At 54.6% G+C, this 19,225-nt stretch overlaps 1 protein-coding gene across 5 annotated transcripts; it reads right to left on the bottom strand.

Annotated features, from left to right (window-relative positions):
• Positions 1 to 85: 85 nt before the first annotated feature.
• Positions 86 to 19,225, bottom strand: LOC149856843 (sodium-dependent lysophosphatidylcholine symporter 1-B-like). 5 transcript variants are annotated; one of them, XM_090064307.1, is made up of 14 exons: positions 14,505 to 19,221; positions 12,489 to 12,608; positions 12,184 to 12,308; positions 11,618 to 11,750; positions 11,155 to 11,233; positions 10,329 to 10,486; positions 10,144 to 10,234; positions 9,661 to 9,782; positions 9,246 to 9,329; positions 9,086 to 9,169; positions 7,650 to 7,762; positions 6,242 to 6,385; positions 5,654 to 5,830; positions 86 to 4,912 (listed from the first exon to the last, which is right to left on the bottom strand). In XM_090064307.1, exons 1-14 carry the CDS (start codon positions 14,559 to 14,561, stop codon positions 4,879 to 4,881), a joined length of 1,521 nt encoding a protein of 506 aa, XP_089920433.1. In that variant the 5' UTR covers positions 14,562 to 19,221; the 3' UTR covers positions 86 to 4,878. The 5 variants fall into 5 exon arrangements, 3 of the variants coding, with proteins under 3 accessions (XP_089920433.1, XP_089920432.1, XP_089920434.1); XM_090064306.1 differs by having other exon boundaries at positions 12,489 to 19,220; XR_016444396.1 differs by lacking the exons at positions 86 to 4,912; positions 6,242 to 6,385 and having other exon boundaries at positions 5,704 to 5,830; positions 9,086 to 9,329; positions 10,144 to 10,229; positions 12,489 to 19,225.

Raw genomic sequence — 19,225 nt, 5'->3', positions numbered from 1 at the left:
CGCCTAGACAAGCCCCGCCCCGCGCCCTGGCCGCCGCCATCTTGCCTCCCGGCTGGGATCGGCCCGAGGGCGGCCATCTTGGCGTTCCCATGGAGACCGGGCCCTTGGCGCGGGGTAGGGAGGCGCGCGTGCGCCAAGCGCGAGCGTTCCCATCCACGAGATCAAAGACCGTTTTGCTTCCCCGCACGAAGCCGCACGTGCAAGGCTTTTGCACCCGCGCCCCGGTGCGTTTCCCGACTTCCTCCGCTCCGAAATCGAACGCGGCGCTCACGGGCCCTTGCTTCCGTCGCCAGCAGAGATGCGCGGTGGTTCTTCGCCCGTCGGGTAGTCGGGGCTTGCGGTAATGGAAGATGCGTGGCCGGGCGTTAAACACCTCCGCCTTCCCGTAACGTCTGGCGTGTAGGGCAGCCGTCCGGGAGGACGGCCCGGTTGTCCTCTGCTGAGACAAGACCTGGTGCTTTCATGTCCTCTGTTATTCAAAATAGAGGACATAAAAGTGTCCGGCTGCATCTCAGTAGAGGACCGAGGACGAAACCAGACAGTTTTTCAAAGGACAGAGAGACATGAGGCCCTCTGTTTTGCCCGGGTTCCTATCAGCAGAGGACAACCGGGCCGTCCCCTACGACAGCCACCGACTTCCGTTCCGTAACACGAGCGAGCGCTCCTTATCCCAAAACCTTATAGGATGTCCAGGCTGAAATGGTGCATTGAAGAAGTCTCATCATTTCCTGATCTGAAATAGATGGATTTGAGCTCAGCTGATGAATCTGAGCTCTGACAAGCGAGCAGGAAAGCACCCCAGGCAAGCAGCGAGAAGTGCTAAAAGCAAGCAGGATTTCCAACAGGTGTCGTGAAAAGGAGAGACAAAAGGAGATGTTTGAGATAATAGATGGGATGGCTGGAACGCCAAGTCGCTTTCATTGCACTTCTTCATTGTGCAAGCACCACAACGTGCAAGCTCCACGACTGTGCTAGATGCTTATAGCAACCGAGATGCTCGAGCTCCAGCTTCTGCCGCCTGCTCGGCTTAGATTCGCCCACAGCAACATGTGACTGCTCAGTGCCTCCATGCTCCTGCCAACTCCTGCCAGCAAGGCACGAAGGGATTAGGCCCAAGTCCAAAGTGGATCAAAGGAGGAAAGCTCTCCTCTCTTTGGGTTACTGAGATCTTGGTGAAAGGGGGTCTACAGAGCTCGGCTTTGGAAACCTGTCCAGCTCTCCATCAGCATCATGGTAAAAGATACATGAAGCTGTGATAGGGGGAACACACCTCTATATGCACTTCCATGATGCTTACCATCTTAGTGTTAAGCATCATGGAAATGCTTAGTGTACAGGTATTCACCACTATTAGTCGTTTTAACTGCAGACACCCTTGCATGACAAGCACGTGTAACTGTCTTCATCTCCAGCTGGGGGGAACCAGGCCAGACAGATCCCACAGGTAGCATGCACTAGCACCATAAATAGAAACCAGTCGTCTGAAATAAGATCCCCAAGACCTAATTCCTGGCCCTGAACTGCAGGACGGCTCTTCCTCCCTAGTGCAGAGAAGTGCTAGAGGAATTAGCATTTAGCTATTTAAATTGCAATGAGAAATTTGCCCATGTGTTGGCTAATCAATATATGCATCCCATTCAGTACAACCATCACCCAGCCCCAGAGATATGGTCATACGTATGTTAAGTTGCCCAGCGGAGATCTGACCGATGCAGCACAATATTGAAATGGCAGCAGCTCGCCCTGTTCTCACCACGGTGTAGTGGCAGAAATTAAGTGTATGGGTCTACCCAGCTCTGTAGGTATCCAGACCCAGCTCACAGCACCACACTGGCCTCGAGCCCCACCCAACCCAACCCAGTGGGATGCAGCTTGGAAATACAACATTTCAGCCTGACAGTTCACCCCAGGAAAATGGCCTTCTCTAGCATGCTCCCCCTCTGTAGGGTCTGAGCTCCAATTAAGGGATCTTTCCTAGCCCCATTAGCTTCCCCTATTCACAACATCGCTCTGTCGTGTGCTCGGGGAAACCATCTTCCCTCCCCCATAAACCACGTCCCAGCTGCTAGACAAGTCTCTTAATACCTGCTGCTGCGCTCAGACCAGCTGGACTGCGTCACATATACACCACTACATTAACTCCTTCCCTACCGGAATATAGGGGGAGTACATCTGTTCCACCACAAGCCTATATTTGTTACTAGACATAAAGCTCAGACAAAAAAAGAAAGGGGTGATATTAGTCCTATAGTGAAAACCCTGCATGCATATTCTCAGAGGCATGCACGCGCTATGAAGTAAGACTGCAGAAACCAAATCCATTATGTTGGAGCAGGAAGGCTTAGAAGTCACCCCGATTCAAATCCCGTTGGGAGTGGGTGCTCTCTCTTTACTCCCTGCCTGCACTCGCAGGTCTGTGTACCTGCAAGTGCCAGCCCCACGACTGCCAGATCTCTTCAGTCCCACCTGAGAAAGGAGCACAGCAAGGGCGAGCAAGGATCTGGAAGGCTGAGCGGTCAGGCTGGGTAGCACCAGAGCAAGGGGACAGGATAGGTTTCTGCCCAGACTGCAGTGTCAGTCTGTGGGGAAGGTCTTCAGCCTGCGAAGCAAACGGACGCTACTGGGACAGTTGCCTGCAGCAGCACCCTGCCAAAACAGCTCACCTGCAAAGAGCGCTGGGTATGGAGCACCTGCCCCGGCTTGCATAACAAGAAACTCCAGGAGGAAAACATCATCAGCATGCATGCTGCTTTAATAGCTCATAATAGCACACGGCAGGAGTCTCAACAGCAAATACAGCAGGGACATATCAAACCTGGGAAGTGCCCATCTCCAGTCACACCCCTCTGTGGGAAGCTCAGTGCCGTGCCATATATGTGACATCCAGCCCAGCTAGCGGGACACAACAACCGTGCGTGCGTTTGGACACAGCCACTGCTTACATGGAACCAGAAGGGAAGCAACAATCATTTTGCTTTTCTTGGCACTTCCTTCCCTGAAAAGCATGTAGAAAATGCTGTGCGCAAGCAAAGAAACATGTCCTAAGCAAAGGGGTCCCTGTACCCGACCCCCTCAGGTCAAGGCAGGGCCTCACAAGGCACTTATTTTTCTTCACAGCTGACAAAAAAAATAGGAAAGAAGCATCTTTTTCTTGTGTATAAGCTATTCCAAATCTGTCCGGGATGCAGCAGATAGCGAGTTTGTCTACCTACAACCAGCTCCAAGAGGGCTCATATAAAAGGCTGCTAACGCTTAAGCCTCACGACACCGCTTTAAGAGCCAGATTTCCAAATACAGTAGGAGCACTGTCTGCAAAAATATGGCCACAGCGTGTGCAGACTGGGGGGCTGCAAAGCTAAACTGAGGTCAGAAATAGCCCTGGCCAAACCTGCTTCCCCTCCTGTGCAATGCCACATGCACTTCAGTTTTCCTGCCTCCAAGTTTAGCTGTTATGCTGTGGTCACATCCTGCTCTGGGGCTTTATGCTCCTCATCTTGTTGTTACAGTGGGAGATCTCTGGTGAGCTTTAAAAGGTCCCAGTTGTGCAGCTTTGACCTAGGGACTGTCATTAGCATTCAATCAGCCCTCTCCACAGAATGCATTTGACGTCCCTTCCCTCCTAAAAAACCCATCCCTTTCAGAGATGGCAGACAGGGCAAACCTTATAATAAGCTCCTAAGAGAGCATGATCACAGGCAAGTCAATCCATTGCTGCAGCCTCTTCCAAGGCAAAATTCATCTGTGGCCAATAATTCATGCACCCAGCAAGACCAAGGCAGGGAACTGCTGTCAGCATTGGATACTACGGCATCTAGACACCTTTGCACACTTCTTATTTTGGACACATGCATTTCTTCCACATGGCTAACCCTCACCTTAGCAGAAAGCAGGATTTTCCCATGTATACGATGCAGTTTTTCTCCCCCAAAGAGAAGCTCCTAAAGCAGGGTGTTTCTGATGCACCAAAGCTGCAGGGAAGGGCAGCTGCTGAAGCTCCCACCCTACCTCCCAATACATTGGAGAGGAGCCTGGGGACACTAGCGAGAGGAGTCAGGTTTGTGGGGGGCAAAAAATCAGGACAAGGGGCATGTAAAACAGCCCCTGCCTCACCACCACTGACAATACAGGGGGTGTCACAGAGGCACCATTTTACCCTTTTTTGAAGGGTGCCTCTTACACACCAGCATGTCTTGTACACCTGAAAATACACTGACAAATTCTAAGTCTTTAGACATGGGGGGAAGTTAGGGGCAGGCCTTCTGGGAAAGCAGGGGAGCTGCTCCAGACCAGGTGGTGACCAGAATATGCTGCCTATATACATAGTAAGCAGCGAAGGACGCTTTAGCTGATCACCGGATGGGGTCAGAGGCAGCTTCACGTCTCAGCACGGATACAGCGCTCTTCCTGAAACAGCAACATTCCCCCTAGTCCTAGTGCTTGGGGCTCGGGGTCCTGATTATCACCACCCAGATGACAGATTGCTGTCACTTTCTTCCCCAAAACATGCCTGAACCTCTGCTGCTCTGCTCCCCTCCTTGGTGTATTTTCTGAGAGTGCTCTTGGCAGAGCCTGGGTCCAATTTTCCTCGCCATCCTTCCCAATCAGCTGTGGTGAATGAGCGCCGGGATCTTTCCTTGCACAAAGAGAAGGCAGGTGCTGGCTCAAGATCAACATGCCAAACCCCGTTCTTCAAGGCCAGGGATGCTCCCCGCAGCAGCCCTGGGGAGTCGAGAAAGGCAGCAAGCAGAGAGCAGTGTTTTGTGATGCAGAAATCGGGAACAACAGGAAGCAAAGCCATCAGATCAAACTGGTGCATCCTCTCCCTGTCGCCGAGCACTGCCAGCTTTCCAAGGAAACTCTGCAAGGTCCGTGTTTGTTTTACCCGGAGTTTGCATTCTCCCCCCGGCCTTGCCTGGTAGGAAGAGCATAAATTAACACAGAATTCCTCTTCACGTTTGCATTGGAGGGCATTGGAGGGCAAGGAAAGGGAGGAGAAAGGAGGCCGTGTCCCAGACTGGACAGAGAATTTGTGAGCAAACTCTCCTCTCCTCCCCCACAGCCGAGGCAGGGCGACAATCCGGGGAGCCACATCTGCCCCTGTTCCCTTGCAGCCCTGCCTGCTGGCAGATGGGGACCGCTGGCTTGAGCTGTGTCCCCAGGCAGAGGACAGAGATTAGGAGAGACCCCTGACTCAGCCAATGATATCAGACCCCCTCACGTTTTCCAAGTCATCTTCCTTCTCAAACCCTGAGGAGCCCCAAAATGATGCTCTGAGGCAGCCCAGCACCGTCTAAAGTGCTTTAAAAACCCTAAGTGCATTTGGATAATCTACTAAAGGAATCCTCTAGCCCCCGGCAGTAATTGCAAAAGCCCTGTAGGAGAACTGGCAATGGGGGAATCTTGCAGCAGCTACAGTCTCAGCCTCTCATAGGTAGGAGGAGTGTCAAGCCTTTGCTGCTCAGTTGCTATGTAACATGGGTCAAAACTCAAATTAAGCTCTGCTGTGGATTTTTCTCCCGATGCTCCTGCTGGGAATTCCTCCCAGCTCATCACCTTCTCGGCAGAAGAGACCCCTGCACAGTCCCTCAGCCACTTCCAGAGCAAAAGGCCTGGACCAGAGTTCCCCAAGGCCCACAAATCCCACCGCACTTACTCGACTGCCTCCATCTCCATCTTCATCTGCCACCTCCTCTCCTCGTTGATGGGGTAGAAGTAGAAGGTGACCATGGAAGCCAGCAGCAAGATGATGGGGACCGGAGCCATGAGGATTTTCAGGGTGAGGATGACAGAGGGGTTGTGTGTGCAGTCACCAGCCTTGTAACCTGCAAAACTGAGGAAGAACCTGCCTTGAAGAGTGTCTGCTTTCACCTGTGAGGTCTGGGGCTGGTTTGGGCCCTGGGAAGAGGACACCCTAAAGGATAGGTGTGGTGGGAGCTCCAACAATGAATCAGCTCACACCTTCTACAAACCCAGGGAGTCATGGAAAAGAGCAGTGAAGGAGCAAGCAGAGACATCCTTCCCAGGCCCTCTTCTCTGCAAGTGCTCTAGGGAATGGCTTGGTGGCATGCCCAGCTATTCCCCTCTCAGCTGTGCCCAGCAGGAAACAGGAGAAGCAATGGCTCTGGGGAACTCCCAGGGACTCCAATTCCAGCTTCTCCTGACAGGGGCCAAAGAGAAGGCAGCAACGTGAAGTTTACCCACTAACACAAATCTTTAAGAGAAAGCAGAGTCTGAGGCCTACTGTAAGCTCATGGTGGAGATTCCCAGCGCAAGGCCACCAGCAAACTTGTTGAAGAAAACGTAGAAGGAGTAGAAAAAAGCTTCCAGGTTCAGGCAGCTGGGGTTCTTCAGCCTGAAATCATCCACTGCATCCGGCAGCATGGACCTGGGGATGCGCAGCTCATTAAGGAGGCAAAGAGGCTTGACTTCTGACACCACTGGCCTCCAGCCCTGGGCAAAGCTTTGGGCTTTCAGGGGAACAAAAACTCTCTCGGGACCATGCCTTTCAAGTCCGCACACAGGCTCAGAAGCTGAATTTATGCATGAAGTTAATGCGTATGCAACTATTAGCATGCAAATATATGCACACCTGTGCACCTAAGGGTAGGAAAGGAACCTTGGGTGCTATTTTGGGAAGAGGAAGTCATCCCTAAGCTCAGTGGTCTGCATAAGTGAAACAGGCTGGCACAGAGCGGCAGCTGCTCTCGGTGCCCACACAGGATGCGTTAACACCAATGTAACACATGGGCTTTGTGCAGGAGCAGAGGGATGATCTGCCTGCTATTACAGACCTTTGCCACCAGGGGGTGAGGAATCCCATAATAATATCCAAAAATAATATCCTGTTGGCAGGGAGCAAGGGTTACCCCAGGGAAAAAGTGACCCCAGCTGCAGCCAGATGACCCCCAGGCTGGGAGCTAGTCAGTGCTGGCTCTGCAAAAAGCAACTGCACCCTAGGCAGTGACAGTGCCGGTGCAGGGCTCGACACTGCATCTGCTCCATAGACACCAGCAAAAAGGCTGCTGGCGCCAGTATAAATGTGCTGCGCCGGCACTATCTGCACTTGATAGAACCGACACCAGGGCTGCACAGTTCCCCAGCTGAAAGCCAGCACCAATTCCCCATCTGAAAGACAGTAGCAGGCGCTGCCCTTTCAAACCCCGCTCCTGCCCGCTGCCAACTTCTTGCATTATTTAGCTCTGCAGACGAACACACTGGGCCTCGCTCAGTGGTGTTTTCCCAGCGCACAGTTCTCCAGCTGTTAACTCCCTGCAGGGTGTTGCAAAGAGGATGGAGCTGGGCTGTTCTCAGTGGGGGCAGACGACAGGAGCAATGGGCTCCAGCTGCAGCAAGGGAGGTTTAGGTTGGATATTAGGAAAAACTCTCTCACTAGGAGAGTGAAGCACTGGAAGAGGTACCCAGAGAGGTGGTGCAGTCTCCATCCTTAGAGGTTTTTAATACCCGGGGAGACAAAGCCTTGGCTGAGATGATGCAGTTGGGACTGGTCCTGCTTTGAGCAGGGGGTTGGACTGGATGTGACCTCCTGAGCTCCTTTCCAGCCCTCACGTTCTTATGATAGTGTTTCTCCTCCCAACCCTTTAGCCGTCCAGGAGCAAGTCGTCCCTGGCCTGCAGGTCTCTGCCACTCACCAGGGTAACAGGTAGAGGACAGCCAGGCTGCATCCTGCCATGATCACCATAACGACGAAGACAGGGAAGTTGTGCGTCACTTGGGTGATAACGATGAGGGCAGGAATGATGATCTGGGGCACAGAGGGAGGCAAGAGAGAAACGCTCTTGTGTCCATCTGGCTCATCAGGTGTAAGGAGCTCCTTTCCCCTGCTCCATTTCCATTGCAGCAATCCCTGCACCATGCCCACACCAAGAGGCTGCTAGGGCAACCACTCTCCTGTACCACCACCTCGATGATAGACCATCCCTGGAGGATCTGGTGCATCACATACATGGAAGAGCCTTGGGGCAGGGCCTGCATCTTTCCTGGGGCTTTGTGGGGGGCTGGGCACACAGACAGAGGTCAGTCCATGACAGCAGCCATGATGCATTCATCATGACACACCCCGAGTGCCCCAGGCACCCCATCCCCACCCCATGGGACTTCAGGAAGGTGCCATCATGGGTGGGACAAAGGCTGAAGCAGGAACCTGGAGTCCTAGGTGCTAATCTGGGTTCTGCTACTGATTTGTGGCAAGATTTGGGGTCAGGCACCTAGAACTGGCCTTACCAAGGTATCTGAGCCTCTAAAGTTGCAGACAATAGGTTTTCCAAGAGGAAGCGAGTGAGTTAGACACTTAACAGCCATCACGACCCGAGCCAGGCACCGACCAGTTCCAGCCTATCTGAGCTCACTGGGGGCCCAGCTGCATCTTTAGGCACCTAAATACCATGTCCAATCCAACCTCTCGAGTGCAGCTCAAACCGATCAGTACCCACCAGCAAGCTAAGGCTTTCCACAGTGCTTGCTCGGGCAGGGCCAAGCTCCCACCTGGCCCCGAGGTGACTTTAACACCAATCTGCTCTTGAAGCCTAAAAGCCTGAACCCCCTGCGCAGGGGACATAACACAGCTGGCCCTTGATCTCCCCATGCCGTATCCCTATACAGGCTGGGGGTGGAAGGCCCTGAAGAAATGTAAAGGAATCAGCTGTGGGCATCAGCTCACTCACTCTGGGCATCAAGGACACCCAATAAATGGAGCCACACCACACCGTGGTTTGCAAACGGGGTGGGAGGAGAGTGGATGTACCACTAGTCGTGCTGGATGCTGCTGAGACTACACGAACAAGACCAGGATTGCTTCCTAGCCCTTCTGCACCAGGCTGGCTGTCCAGAGCAGCGAGGGCTGGCAGGAAAGCCTCCCGCCACTCCCACTCACACCCTCGATGCCCTGCGTAACTGCAATAAGGCACCGCGTGCTCACAGACAGCTCTCCAGGCTGCCGGTGCCAGCTGAGCCACCACGGGCTGGCGGCTGCACTGGAGAGCAGGACATCATGCTTTCACCAGGGAGCTCAGCTGGAAGTCGTGTGGGCGATGGGGTACACACAGCTACCCTAGCCTTGGGGACCTACCGACAGCCCCACGAGCACCGTCTTCTTCTTCCCAAACCGCACCAACATACGCTGCCACACGGGGATGGAGAGGGAAGCCGTGACCTGGGGGAGACACACACACAGGGGGGCTCAGTGGCTTGGAGGAGCAGGGACTGGGGCGAGGGGCAGACGGACCTACCAGCATGATGAGCACCAGGTGCTGGAACCTCCCGGCCATCCCGCCGGCATGCATGCAGTAGAAGGCAAAGATCCCCTGGGCAACCTGGAAGGGAGCATGGACATGGGCTCACGTGGGAATCCCAAGCCGTGCACAACTGCACTGGGAACCTGCAGCCCCACACTGGATTGCAAGCAGCTTCCTGGAGCCAAGGGCTCAGCACCACATCTCTTCCAGCCTGAGGAGCAGGGTATTCAGCCCCTGAATACCATGCAGCTTGAGGTGAGAGCTCCTGTAGGCTGTTTCTCTCCCCTCCCACCAGAGCTGGAGCATTTCACACCCCTGGACACAGTGGCCTTGTCACACCACTTCATTAGATGGTTCCACCCGGCTCTGCCCGATACTGCCCTGCTGCCTCGCCCCCTTGCCCTGGTACCTGGAAGGCCAGGGAGGCCAAGAGGAAGGCGCAGAGCAGGTGGGTGTAGGACCGGTGTGCCAGGATGACCCTCAGGCTCCTGAAGAAGGGCAGCTTTGCTTTCTCCAGGGGACCCAGGGGCCCTGCAGGGAGGGGACGGAGAGTAGAGCCATCAGGAGCAGCTGGCAGGCCTGCCCATGGGAACACACGTTTAAACAAAGATGGGAGCTCCTCTGTGCTGCTAGCTAGGATGAGTGTCCAGATAGGGATGGACTTTCACCCCATCTTCTCTTGCACCCTCTGTGTAAGCAGCAGCCAGCAGGATTGGGGTGAGAGGCCTCCCAGGAACTGACCTAGGTAGCAAAGGAGGCTGGACAGCAAAACACCATCACCACAGCCCAGGATGCAGTGCCAGCCACATGCCCTGCCTACCACCCAGGAGACCCTGGCTCCACCACTACCCAGCACCATCCAAGCTCCAGCCAAGGGCAGCAGCCACCTTACCAGGCTGCTCCTTCACTCCAAACACGAGGACCAGGCAGGACAGGATGTATAGCGAGCCCAGCACCACGGAGGCGATTATATATGCCCTGCACTGGAAAACAGGAGCCGGTGCAGTCAGCTTAGCCCAGGCCAAGTGGCTGGGAGGGTAGGTGAAAGGCAGCGTGGGCCAGCAGCCAGGCCCTTACCGTGTTTTCCAGCGTGTCGGTGAGGCCCGCGGAGGTGCTGTTCTGCAGAGTCCCATTGAACGTCGCACAGATCTGGGTCATGCTGGCATGGTAGCCGCCCACAATCTGCCCCTGGATGCCCGAGCCAACCAGCGTGCTAAACACCTCCACCCCCATTCCTGCCAACAGCCCACACAGCAGAGGGGTCAGCTGGGCTGACCGCCCTGGCCTGAAGCAGATCTCCAAGGTTGGGGCAGCTGGTCTGCGCCTCGCACTGTGATGCACTGGCTTTGTGTGTGCAAACACGTGAGTGCCCTCTCACGGCTGTTGCCAGAGGGGAAAAGAGGCCTGCTATTGCTACCTACTCTGGGATGTTCCCCCTGAGCTCCAGGAGAAAAAGCTGGAGGTTTGGAGCTGGGACCACCACTCCTCTCTTCCCCCCACCTCTAAAGGACCAACTTATCCCAGGTGAATCTACATGTGCATTCAGCAAGAGCCCAAAGCTGGAGTCTGCTCACAACAGCCACGCATGGTGCAGCATGGCATTGCTTTAGCTGTGGATCACATGTTTACCCAAAACAAAACAGGCACCCCAGGATCGACGTCCAAGCTCCCAGGGCATTCCCTCTGAGTTGCACAGCCCAGTTGCTGTCTCACTGCAAACGCGCGGGGATACCAAGCAAGGGTTATACTTATATACAAGCATACTTCATGACACATTGGGACACATTCAGCCTGGACATCAGACTATTGCAACACTGGAGCACAAGCAGCCTGCCCTGGCCAGCCCCCGGCACACAGTAAGGGAGCTCACGAGGCTCCACGGCCGTAGCATGCAGACACTTACGGTAGGCAGTGGCTGAGTCCCGGTCTCTCTGACTGCCCCCCAGGAACATGGTCAGTGAGGAATAGGGCACATGATAGCACTGGGGAGAAAACAGGTCAGACACCTCCACCCCAGAGCATTGCAGTCACTTCCTTACGCTGAGCCCAAGACTGTCTGCCTCTATCGGTTCCCCGTGCTCCCCACGAGCAGATAGCTCTCCTTCCTGGCCACACTGGACCCTCTCCCTTTACAACTGGGTCTTTGGTCACCAAAGGGCACTGGGCAAAGACCAGTGGGCCCCACAGCGGGGTCCGTGGACTGCTGGCAGGCAGCAGGACCTGAGTGGGTGGGCTGCAGTGACAGCTGGCCATGAGAAATACCAAGGCTTGAAAGGGGCCCACTGGTCCCAAACATCTAGGAATCACTGGGGCACACAACCCAGCCCAACCCACTACAGTGCACAACCCAGCCCCACCTTCCTTACACTCTTGCAAGCCTGGAAGCAGCAGTACATGACCAGGTACCAGAGGCACTTCTGCCAGAGAGGGATGGTGCCAAAAGGCACAAACCACAGCATGCAGTAGAAGGTGACTCCAAAGGGTGTGGAGAAGGCGATCCTGCAGGGAGATGTGGTGCCCGTCAGACATGAGCCCTCCTGCCAGCCGGGGCTGCCTGCTATGGCCTCCACTCCCCATTGCAAAACCACAGCCCAGCTGAAGCCACAAGGCCCAGGCAGGCAGAAGGGAGCCAGCTCTGGGCAAAGCAAGGGGGAAAGAGCACGCATAGCCAGCACCAGAGCTGTACCCAAGCCAGACCTGCTCATCTAATGCTTGAGATCCACCAAGTCTCAGGCACCAGCAGCCGTGGGTGTTTAGGACCCTTAAAGGAACTGTGAAGCCAGTGCTGCAGCACAAGGGATATTCCCAAAAGTCACGTGAAATAAGCATCCTTTTTTTATGCCCGTCTGAAGCTCACAGTGCAATGCATCCGGCCCCTAAGCAGTTGCAGTGCCGAAGGAGACTGAACCCAGCTGGTCCCTGCCTCATTCACCATGGGATCAGCTTGCCAAGCTTCCTCCTGGGGCTCCTACTGACCAGGAAGCCGATGGCGGGGTCCGTCACTGCATCCCAGGCGTGTCCAAAGAAAAGGATCAGTGAGGCGTGAAATGGCTTCAGCTGTGGGAGGGAAAGAGGTCAGCATGAACGGGGAGGAGACCCTGGCTAGCAGCAGGGCTGGGGGTAGCCTGCTCCAGGAAGAGGCCCAAGCTGCAGCCCCCTGGCATCTATGTACTGGTTTCCACCCCAGCTCACATGCAATTCTCTGCCCCATCCCACATCAAGACAACAGGCACTCACCTGTGCAACATCCAGGAGGAAAATCTGGAGGAAGAAGCCCAGGGCACTGCCCGTCATCTGGTAGGGGCTGCCCCCGATGGCGTAACACACCTTCCGGCACAGCGGCAGCATCGGCTGTCCCTGGGAACAAGATCCCCCCCAGCAAGCCAGCTCAGCACAGAACCAAGACATGGGCCCAGGTGTCAGCCACCCTGCCCAGCAGCACCCTGTCCGGCCTGCTATAAAGCCACAGCTGCACCTGGCGCTTTGGCCCAGAGGAGCAGGGCACGATGGCAGCCAGGAACCCCCTCCAGCCCTGATCTGATGCAGATGTGAGCAGCAGCATGTCTGATTTACTCTGTTTCTGAAACAGAGCAGGGCCCCCATGCCCCAGCCACGAGAAGCAAAGGACCCAGGCTACAGTGTCCCAGACCAGGTAGTATCCTGGCCTGTCCTGCACTATGGACTCTTCTATCCCATAGGAACACTCTGCTCAGCTGGGGCAGTGGTCCCAGGAACCATGCATGCCAGGAGGGGCCAGTCCCCTGCCGAGCAGGATGCAATCAGGGTGCTGGATGCCAGGACGGACCAGCTCATTCACTGCAGAGGATGAGAGGCCAACTCACCGGCCCTGTGCACTACTGCAGCAGGTGCCTCCACTCCTCCAACCTCCTTCTTGGGGGCCCTCCCCTCAGGCTGCTGTAAAATGGGTTTCTGCTTTACCTGTATGCTGTTGGGCAACTCCTCTCAGAAATGGGGGGACAATTCGTCTCTCACGGCCAGAGCTTGGGGCTGCAGTCCTGGGAGTTAAAAGCTTCAGAAACCAACACTAACCCCCTACGGTTATCTACCCATCTGTTCTGAGAACCTGTTTTCCTCTCCACTTCCTCTCTGCAGAGCAGGACCCAAGGCATCATGATTAGCTGAAACATGAACTGCAAAGCAGTAGCCTTAAAAGGTCACTGTTGAACGAGCAAAACAGCAACAAGAGCCGCAGCTCCGAGTTTGTCATCAGAACAAGGCAGGGAGCAGCTCAGAGGAGGGGCAGCACGATGGACGTTAAATGCCCGCAGCAGAGCCAGCTGCAGTTTCACTGAGTTTCATGCCTCCCAAACCGGACTGCAGAATGAATCAGTTCATGGACCCAGAATGAAGCACCAGGAGTGGGTCTTTGAAGATACACGCGGATGTGGCATGTCCAGTAACCAAACTTCCCACACACACAGAGCCACATCCTGTTCCCACAGCCTCTGCGCTGCCCGGCAGAGAGCACACCAGGGGGCTCAGCTTCAGGGGATGCCAGCAGATGAACCCGCAGATGGACATGAGAGGAACAGTGTCTAGCCTGGCTGGGGCTTCCTACAAGCAGCCCGGTGGGAGTTCATAGGCAGAACTCACGCCTAGAGACAGGATTCACCAGCAGCCTTGCCAAGTCACTTGGCTCCAACGCATACAAGGGGCCTCCCTTCCTGTAGCCAGCAGCAGCCCATCCATGCAGCACATGCCGCATACAGGGCACACCCAGCTCCTAACAGCACTATACAGTACATAGGTGCTAAGGTTTCCTCTCCAGCAACTGCAAGTGCAGGGGTCCTGCACAGACCACTGGCTTCTCACTGCTTATGGCACCTGCTTACTTCCTGCTGCTCACCCATGTGCAAAACCAGACACCATTTATTTATAGGTACTGGCTATCTGGCAGGATGGTTGCCTGACTACCAGAACACACATGCATTTAACAATGCACCAGCTCCACATTTACAACCAGGGAGACTTTCCTTTTGGCCCAAAGTTATGGACAAGCCTGTTCCCCTTCGGCTCCCTGCTGCTTTCAAGGCTTCTGGCAGGCAAAACAAGGGGTAATGGTCTCCCAGTGCCTGAATGGTTTGAATGCCACCAGCAATCAGAAACCAGAGCCTCCTTCTCAATATGAGCTCTCAGGTCTGGGTCACAAAGACTACAGAGACCCTTAAAACCTCACCTTTCCCCATGGTGGTTTGACCCAGCTGAGACGTGTGAGAAAGAAGCTGCTCTTACCTGTCCCTGTACTGCTGTCTTCCTGGAGGGAGCTCCTTCCTGGGGTAGCTCGGACATCTCTGCCTTCTCCTGCCCTTCTGGAAGCACAGGAACACTTGCAGAGCGTTAACGTGGGGGAAGAAAGCGAGCAAGCAGAGGCTGCCCTGCTCCACGGTTCAGCACTGTGGCTGTGCCGAGAGGCTGTCGAGGGTTCGTTTGTGCTTCCCAGGGAAGGAGCGTGTTGCACGGACCTGGAATCAGTCCAGCCCAGCTCGAGTCTGCACGCTCCTCTGCTGCCCAGAGATCTCTTGCTTCTAGTGCATTATCAGCAACGAGCCAGCAGTGTTGGCCAAGAGCAGCCTCTTCGGGGAAAAGCCTCTGGACCTGCCTCTCTGACATGCAAAAACAACTCAACTCCAGGAAATTGCCTGGCTAGCGTTCCCTGCCTTGGCTCCTGAGGCTCTCCTCTGCCTCCACTGTGAACCATGGGTTGGCATGAGTGGAACGAGCCCCAGCCTGGGAAGGGGCCTCTCTCTGCAGTGCCAGCCCCATAGGAACTGTTACCTGATGGCTGTCCCGTGGCCTGCTCGAGTGTTCAGGTCTGAATGTAAATGTATCCGTGGCACAGCCTCCACCGCCCCCAAGTGCTGCTAGAGGTAGCAACAATGCACGGGGCCAGGAAAGCTGGAGAAAGCTCATTCATCGCCAGAATGTCTCTGTACCAGGGAAGAGATGAGGGGGTCCACCAGCCAAACCCTCCTGGCCTGAGCTACTTTGATTGGCATCCAAACTCCTTTCTAAGGGAGATGTTCTAAGCCGGAGCTCCAGAAACTGGGCGTGCATCTAGCGCTGGGTCAGAAGAAAAGTGATTACTCGTATCAGTCACAAGCAGTTTCCGTGGTCTCTTCCCAGATTGCTTGCAGTCTACAGATATGTTCACCCTCCCAGGGAGCCTGTGCTGCTCTCTTATGTCTGCAGGGGCGGCATGGGTGCCATTTACATGACAGCTTCCTTCCCTGTCTGGCCCACGCTGGCCAGAGGGAATCCAAAGTCCCTGGACTTCTGCAGGGCAATTCACTGCTGCAGAGTGACTTTCTTTCCATCAACATCTTCCTGGCAGCTTGGATAATTACTACCACACAAACTGGACTGCCTCCAGAGCAGTTCCAGGCACCTGTGCATTTCCACAGATCCTTTTATAATCGCACACAACACTTCCCTAACAGCAGGGGAGGAAAATGGATGAAGCCAGAATAAACGTCTGTTAAAGGATAGGTTTCTCAGCTACTCCATTTTCCACCCTCCTGGCTGGACAATTTTGGCTAGCACAAAGCAGGCCGTAGGATAGGGCTCTCAGCACTTCACTGTCCATGCACTTGATGTCCCTCAGCTGTCTGGGTGCAGCGGGCTGCCCTTGCTGGGCACGTATGGCACGTGGACCTCTCATACCCAGGCATTCTCAACTCTGCCTTTATAGTTGCCTGGCTAATCCCCTCCAACACAGGACAGCTTTGCTCTCTCTCCAGTTAGGTCTCTCCAAGGTGCTTCCTGGTAGCTGCATGACTGCATAACTCACCAGACAGGACGTCATGATGGATGATGCAGCAGGCGATGGCTGAAGCCTGTCAGCTCAGCTTTGACGGGATGTCCCAAGGAGGTACAAGTTTAGCAGACAGCACCAACAACCCTGAGCCAAGCACTTCAGTGCTTGGCTCCTAGAAGCACTTGTGCTTGTAAACAGTGTTAGGCGTGAAGGCTTGGAATTAGGCCAAAAATGCTCAGAGCAGAAAGCCAGCGGCAACAGATCCAGGGAGAAATGATGCCAGCAACAGCTCATCGCAGAACAAGAGAGAAGCCTGAAGCAGGGGGAAGGGAGGAGAGAATCAGCACAGCTGCAATGACACTCCTCTGACTGCACAACCGCTTCTGCAAGATGGCCCTGCGCTGCAGTCTAAGGAGAAATGGGAAGACCCCACTCCAGATGATTCACTGGCTACAGCAGCAAATGCCAAGGCCCCCTTTCCCCTGCAGACATGCAACACAGCATCCTCACACAGCAGGACATTGCAAGGCCAAGGTGAGAAAGCCCCTACCAGGTCCCAGGGTGGATCCAGGCTCCAGAACATGGTACTGAAACTGTTCCAAGCAATGCCAACAAAGCAGCATCTCTCAAGTCACAGGAGACACAGGGGCATCAATACTGCAGAAGAGCACAGTCACTCCCGAAGTCTGGAGCCACGGGACCCCTGGGGATGAATGACACCTGCTCACCCCACAGCCCAAGCACTCCAAAGATGGCCAGGGGCTCCTCGCCCAGCAGCAGGCCATTAATGGAAATGGGTGGGTTTCTTAACAGGTGAGGAGTGGGAGAAGCAGCAGGGCATGCTCCGCTGTGGAGATGGGAGCGCAGTCACGGCACGGGTCAGCCTCATCTGCGAGCACATGCTGCCAGCGCCCAGAGTGATTCACTGTCACAGTAAATGCCTTCCCCAGGAACTCATGCCACCAGCTTTGCCATGTGCGTGACCTACTTGAGCAAGCACCAGACACCAGCCCACCCCCTGTACAAGCCACCTCTGCTCGGGCTTTTCCCCTTAAGGTTAATGGAAGAACTCGGACATGCGCTGCCACCCGTGTTGGAGAAGCCATCTCGTTAGCAGCCAGGTGGATGGAAAGGCCACACTCTTAATTGCGCACATGCAATTGCCAGCCTAACTGCAGCATGAATGGGTGGCTGCAGTTGCCCACAAATTCAGTGCGACGGCCAACAATGGTGTTGGGCATCCCATAGGCAACACAGGTGTCAGTGGCCGTGTGGGAAATGGGTGCATGATTAAATCCAGCTGCAGCCCCCAGACATGGCACATACCCTGTCTTTAGGGATGACAACCTGCTTGGGGAGGGGCAGAAGGAGAATTGGACCTCAGCTGCAAGGACACGTGCAGCAATTAGAAAAAGAGAGAGGAATAACAAAGTGAGCTGGAGGGGGCAGTGGAAGGAGGAAGGGAACGAGAGCCCACCCCCGTGGGAACACTCAGCAAAGACATGGAAATGCTCAGATGGAGATGCCAACCACAAAGAGTGCTTGGAGCTGGGTAGGCCTAGAGGCCAACCTGCTCCCCCCGTGGATGTAACTGCACTACCTGGCAGGCTCAGCCCTTGAGAGCAAAGCTCAAGTGGTCTACGAAGACACTCAAAAAGCCAATGCGAATGTGTGAGAGGGGGCCCCTGCTAAAACACAGGCCAGAACAGGTTCCACATGAGAAATGGAGGCAGAAGCCATGTGGGAGCAGGAGGAGAGAGGGGAACCAGCTACCTGAAGCAACAAGAGAGAGGAGAAAAGCTGGCACTCCAAGCCCCGAAAGCAAAAGGCATGTTGAAAGGAAATGAGAAGCCAATAGGAACTCGGCTCTCCCTTTTTATCAGAGCAGCATAAATTATTTTCCTACGCAGAAATCCAGCTGAAGAGCAACAACTTAGCCTACGCAGAGCAGCACAAACCAAGCCACTGAATGGACACACCGGGGAAGGGGAACAGAGAGGTTTATTACACTAATTAGCAGGCAGCGGAGCAGAGGGAAGTGTGGGGAGAACTGCCTCCCCTGCAAGGAGCAGTCAAGGCCTGCATGAGTGTTAGGACATAGTTGCTTCCACCCTTTCAAGCCTGCCTGCCCTGCCTGAGAAGTGGGCCCTCTGCCCAGTTTCACTCCCTCCAACAGAAGGGCAACTTCTCTCTTACTCCTGGCTAATGTTTGTTTGCTCCCTGTCAAAGAAGCCAAGCTTCATGTAGGAAAATTGCAGGTACTTGATGCCCAGTAGGCCTCACTGGAGCACTGATCGATATATATACTGCTCACATAACAGCTCTGCTATGCATTAACCAGCCTAGGCTTGATTAACCAACTTGACCAATGCACAAGCTCCTCACACACACAAAACCTGGCACGTGGGCCAGATTTCATAGATTTCATAGACATTAGGGCTGGAAGGGACCTCGGGAGATCATCGAGTCCAGCCCCCTGCCCAAAGGGCAGGAAGTCAGCTGGGGTCATAGGATCCCAGCAAGATAAGCATCCAATTTACTCCTGAAGGTGTTCAATGTAGGTGCTTGAACCACCTCCGATGGCAGACTATTCCAGACCTTGGGGGCTCAAACAGTAAAGAAATTCTTCCTTACGTCCAGCCTGAAACGGTCTTGCAGGAGTTTGTGACCGTTCGACCGAGTCATCCCTTGGGGCGCTCTGGTGAACAAACATTTCCCCAGATACTGGTGGTCACCCCGATAAACTTGCAGGCGGCCATCAGATCACCCCTGAGCCTGCGCTTTTCCAGGCTAAAGAGCCCCGTGGTTCTCAGCCTATCATCGTAAGGTCTGTTTTCCTGACCTCTGATCATGCTCTCCTCTAGACTCTCTCAAGCTTCTCCACATCCTTTTTGAATTGTGGAGCCCAAAACTGGGCGCAGTACTCCAGCTGCAGCCTCACCAAGGCCGAGTACAAGGGGAGAATGACGTCCCGGGATTTGCTCGAGAAGCATCTATGGATGCACGCCAGCATTTTGGTCGCTTTATTAGCCGCAGCATCGCATTGCAGGCTCATGTTCATCTTGTGGTCAATGATGACCCCCAAGTCTCTTTCTTCTGTAGTGCTATCCAATGTAGCACTGCCAAGCCTATAAGGGTGCTGCAGGTTTTTCCTCCCAAGGTGGAGAATCTTGCATTTTTCAGTGTTGAACACCATGAG

The sequence above is a fragment of the Crocodylus siamensis genome, chromosome 10 (genome assembly GCF_052110815.1).
Source record: "Crocodylus siamensis isolate JL-2025a chromosome 10, ASM5211081v1, whole genome shotgun sequence".
NCBI classification, from domain to species: domain Eukaryota; kingdom Metazoa; phylum Chordata; order Crocodylia; family Crocodylidae; genus Crocodylus; species Crocodylus siamensis.
This window is presented reverse-complemented; position numbering and strand designations above follow the sequence as displayed.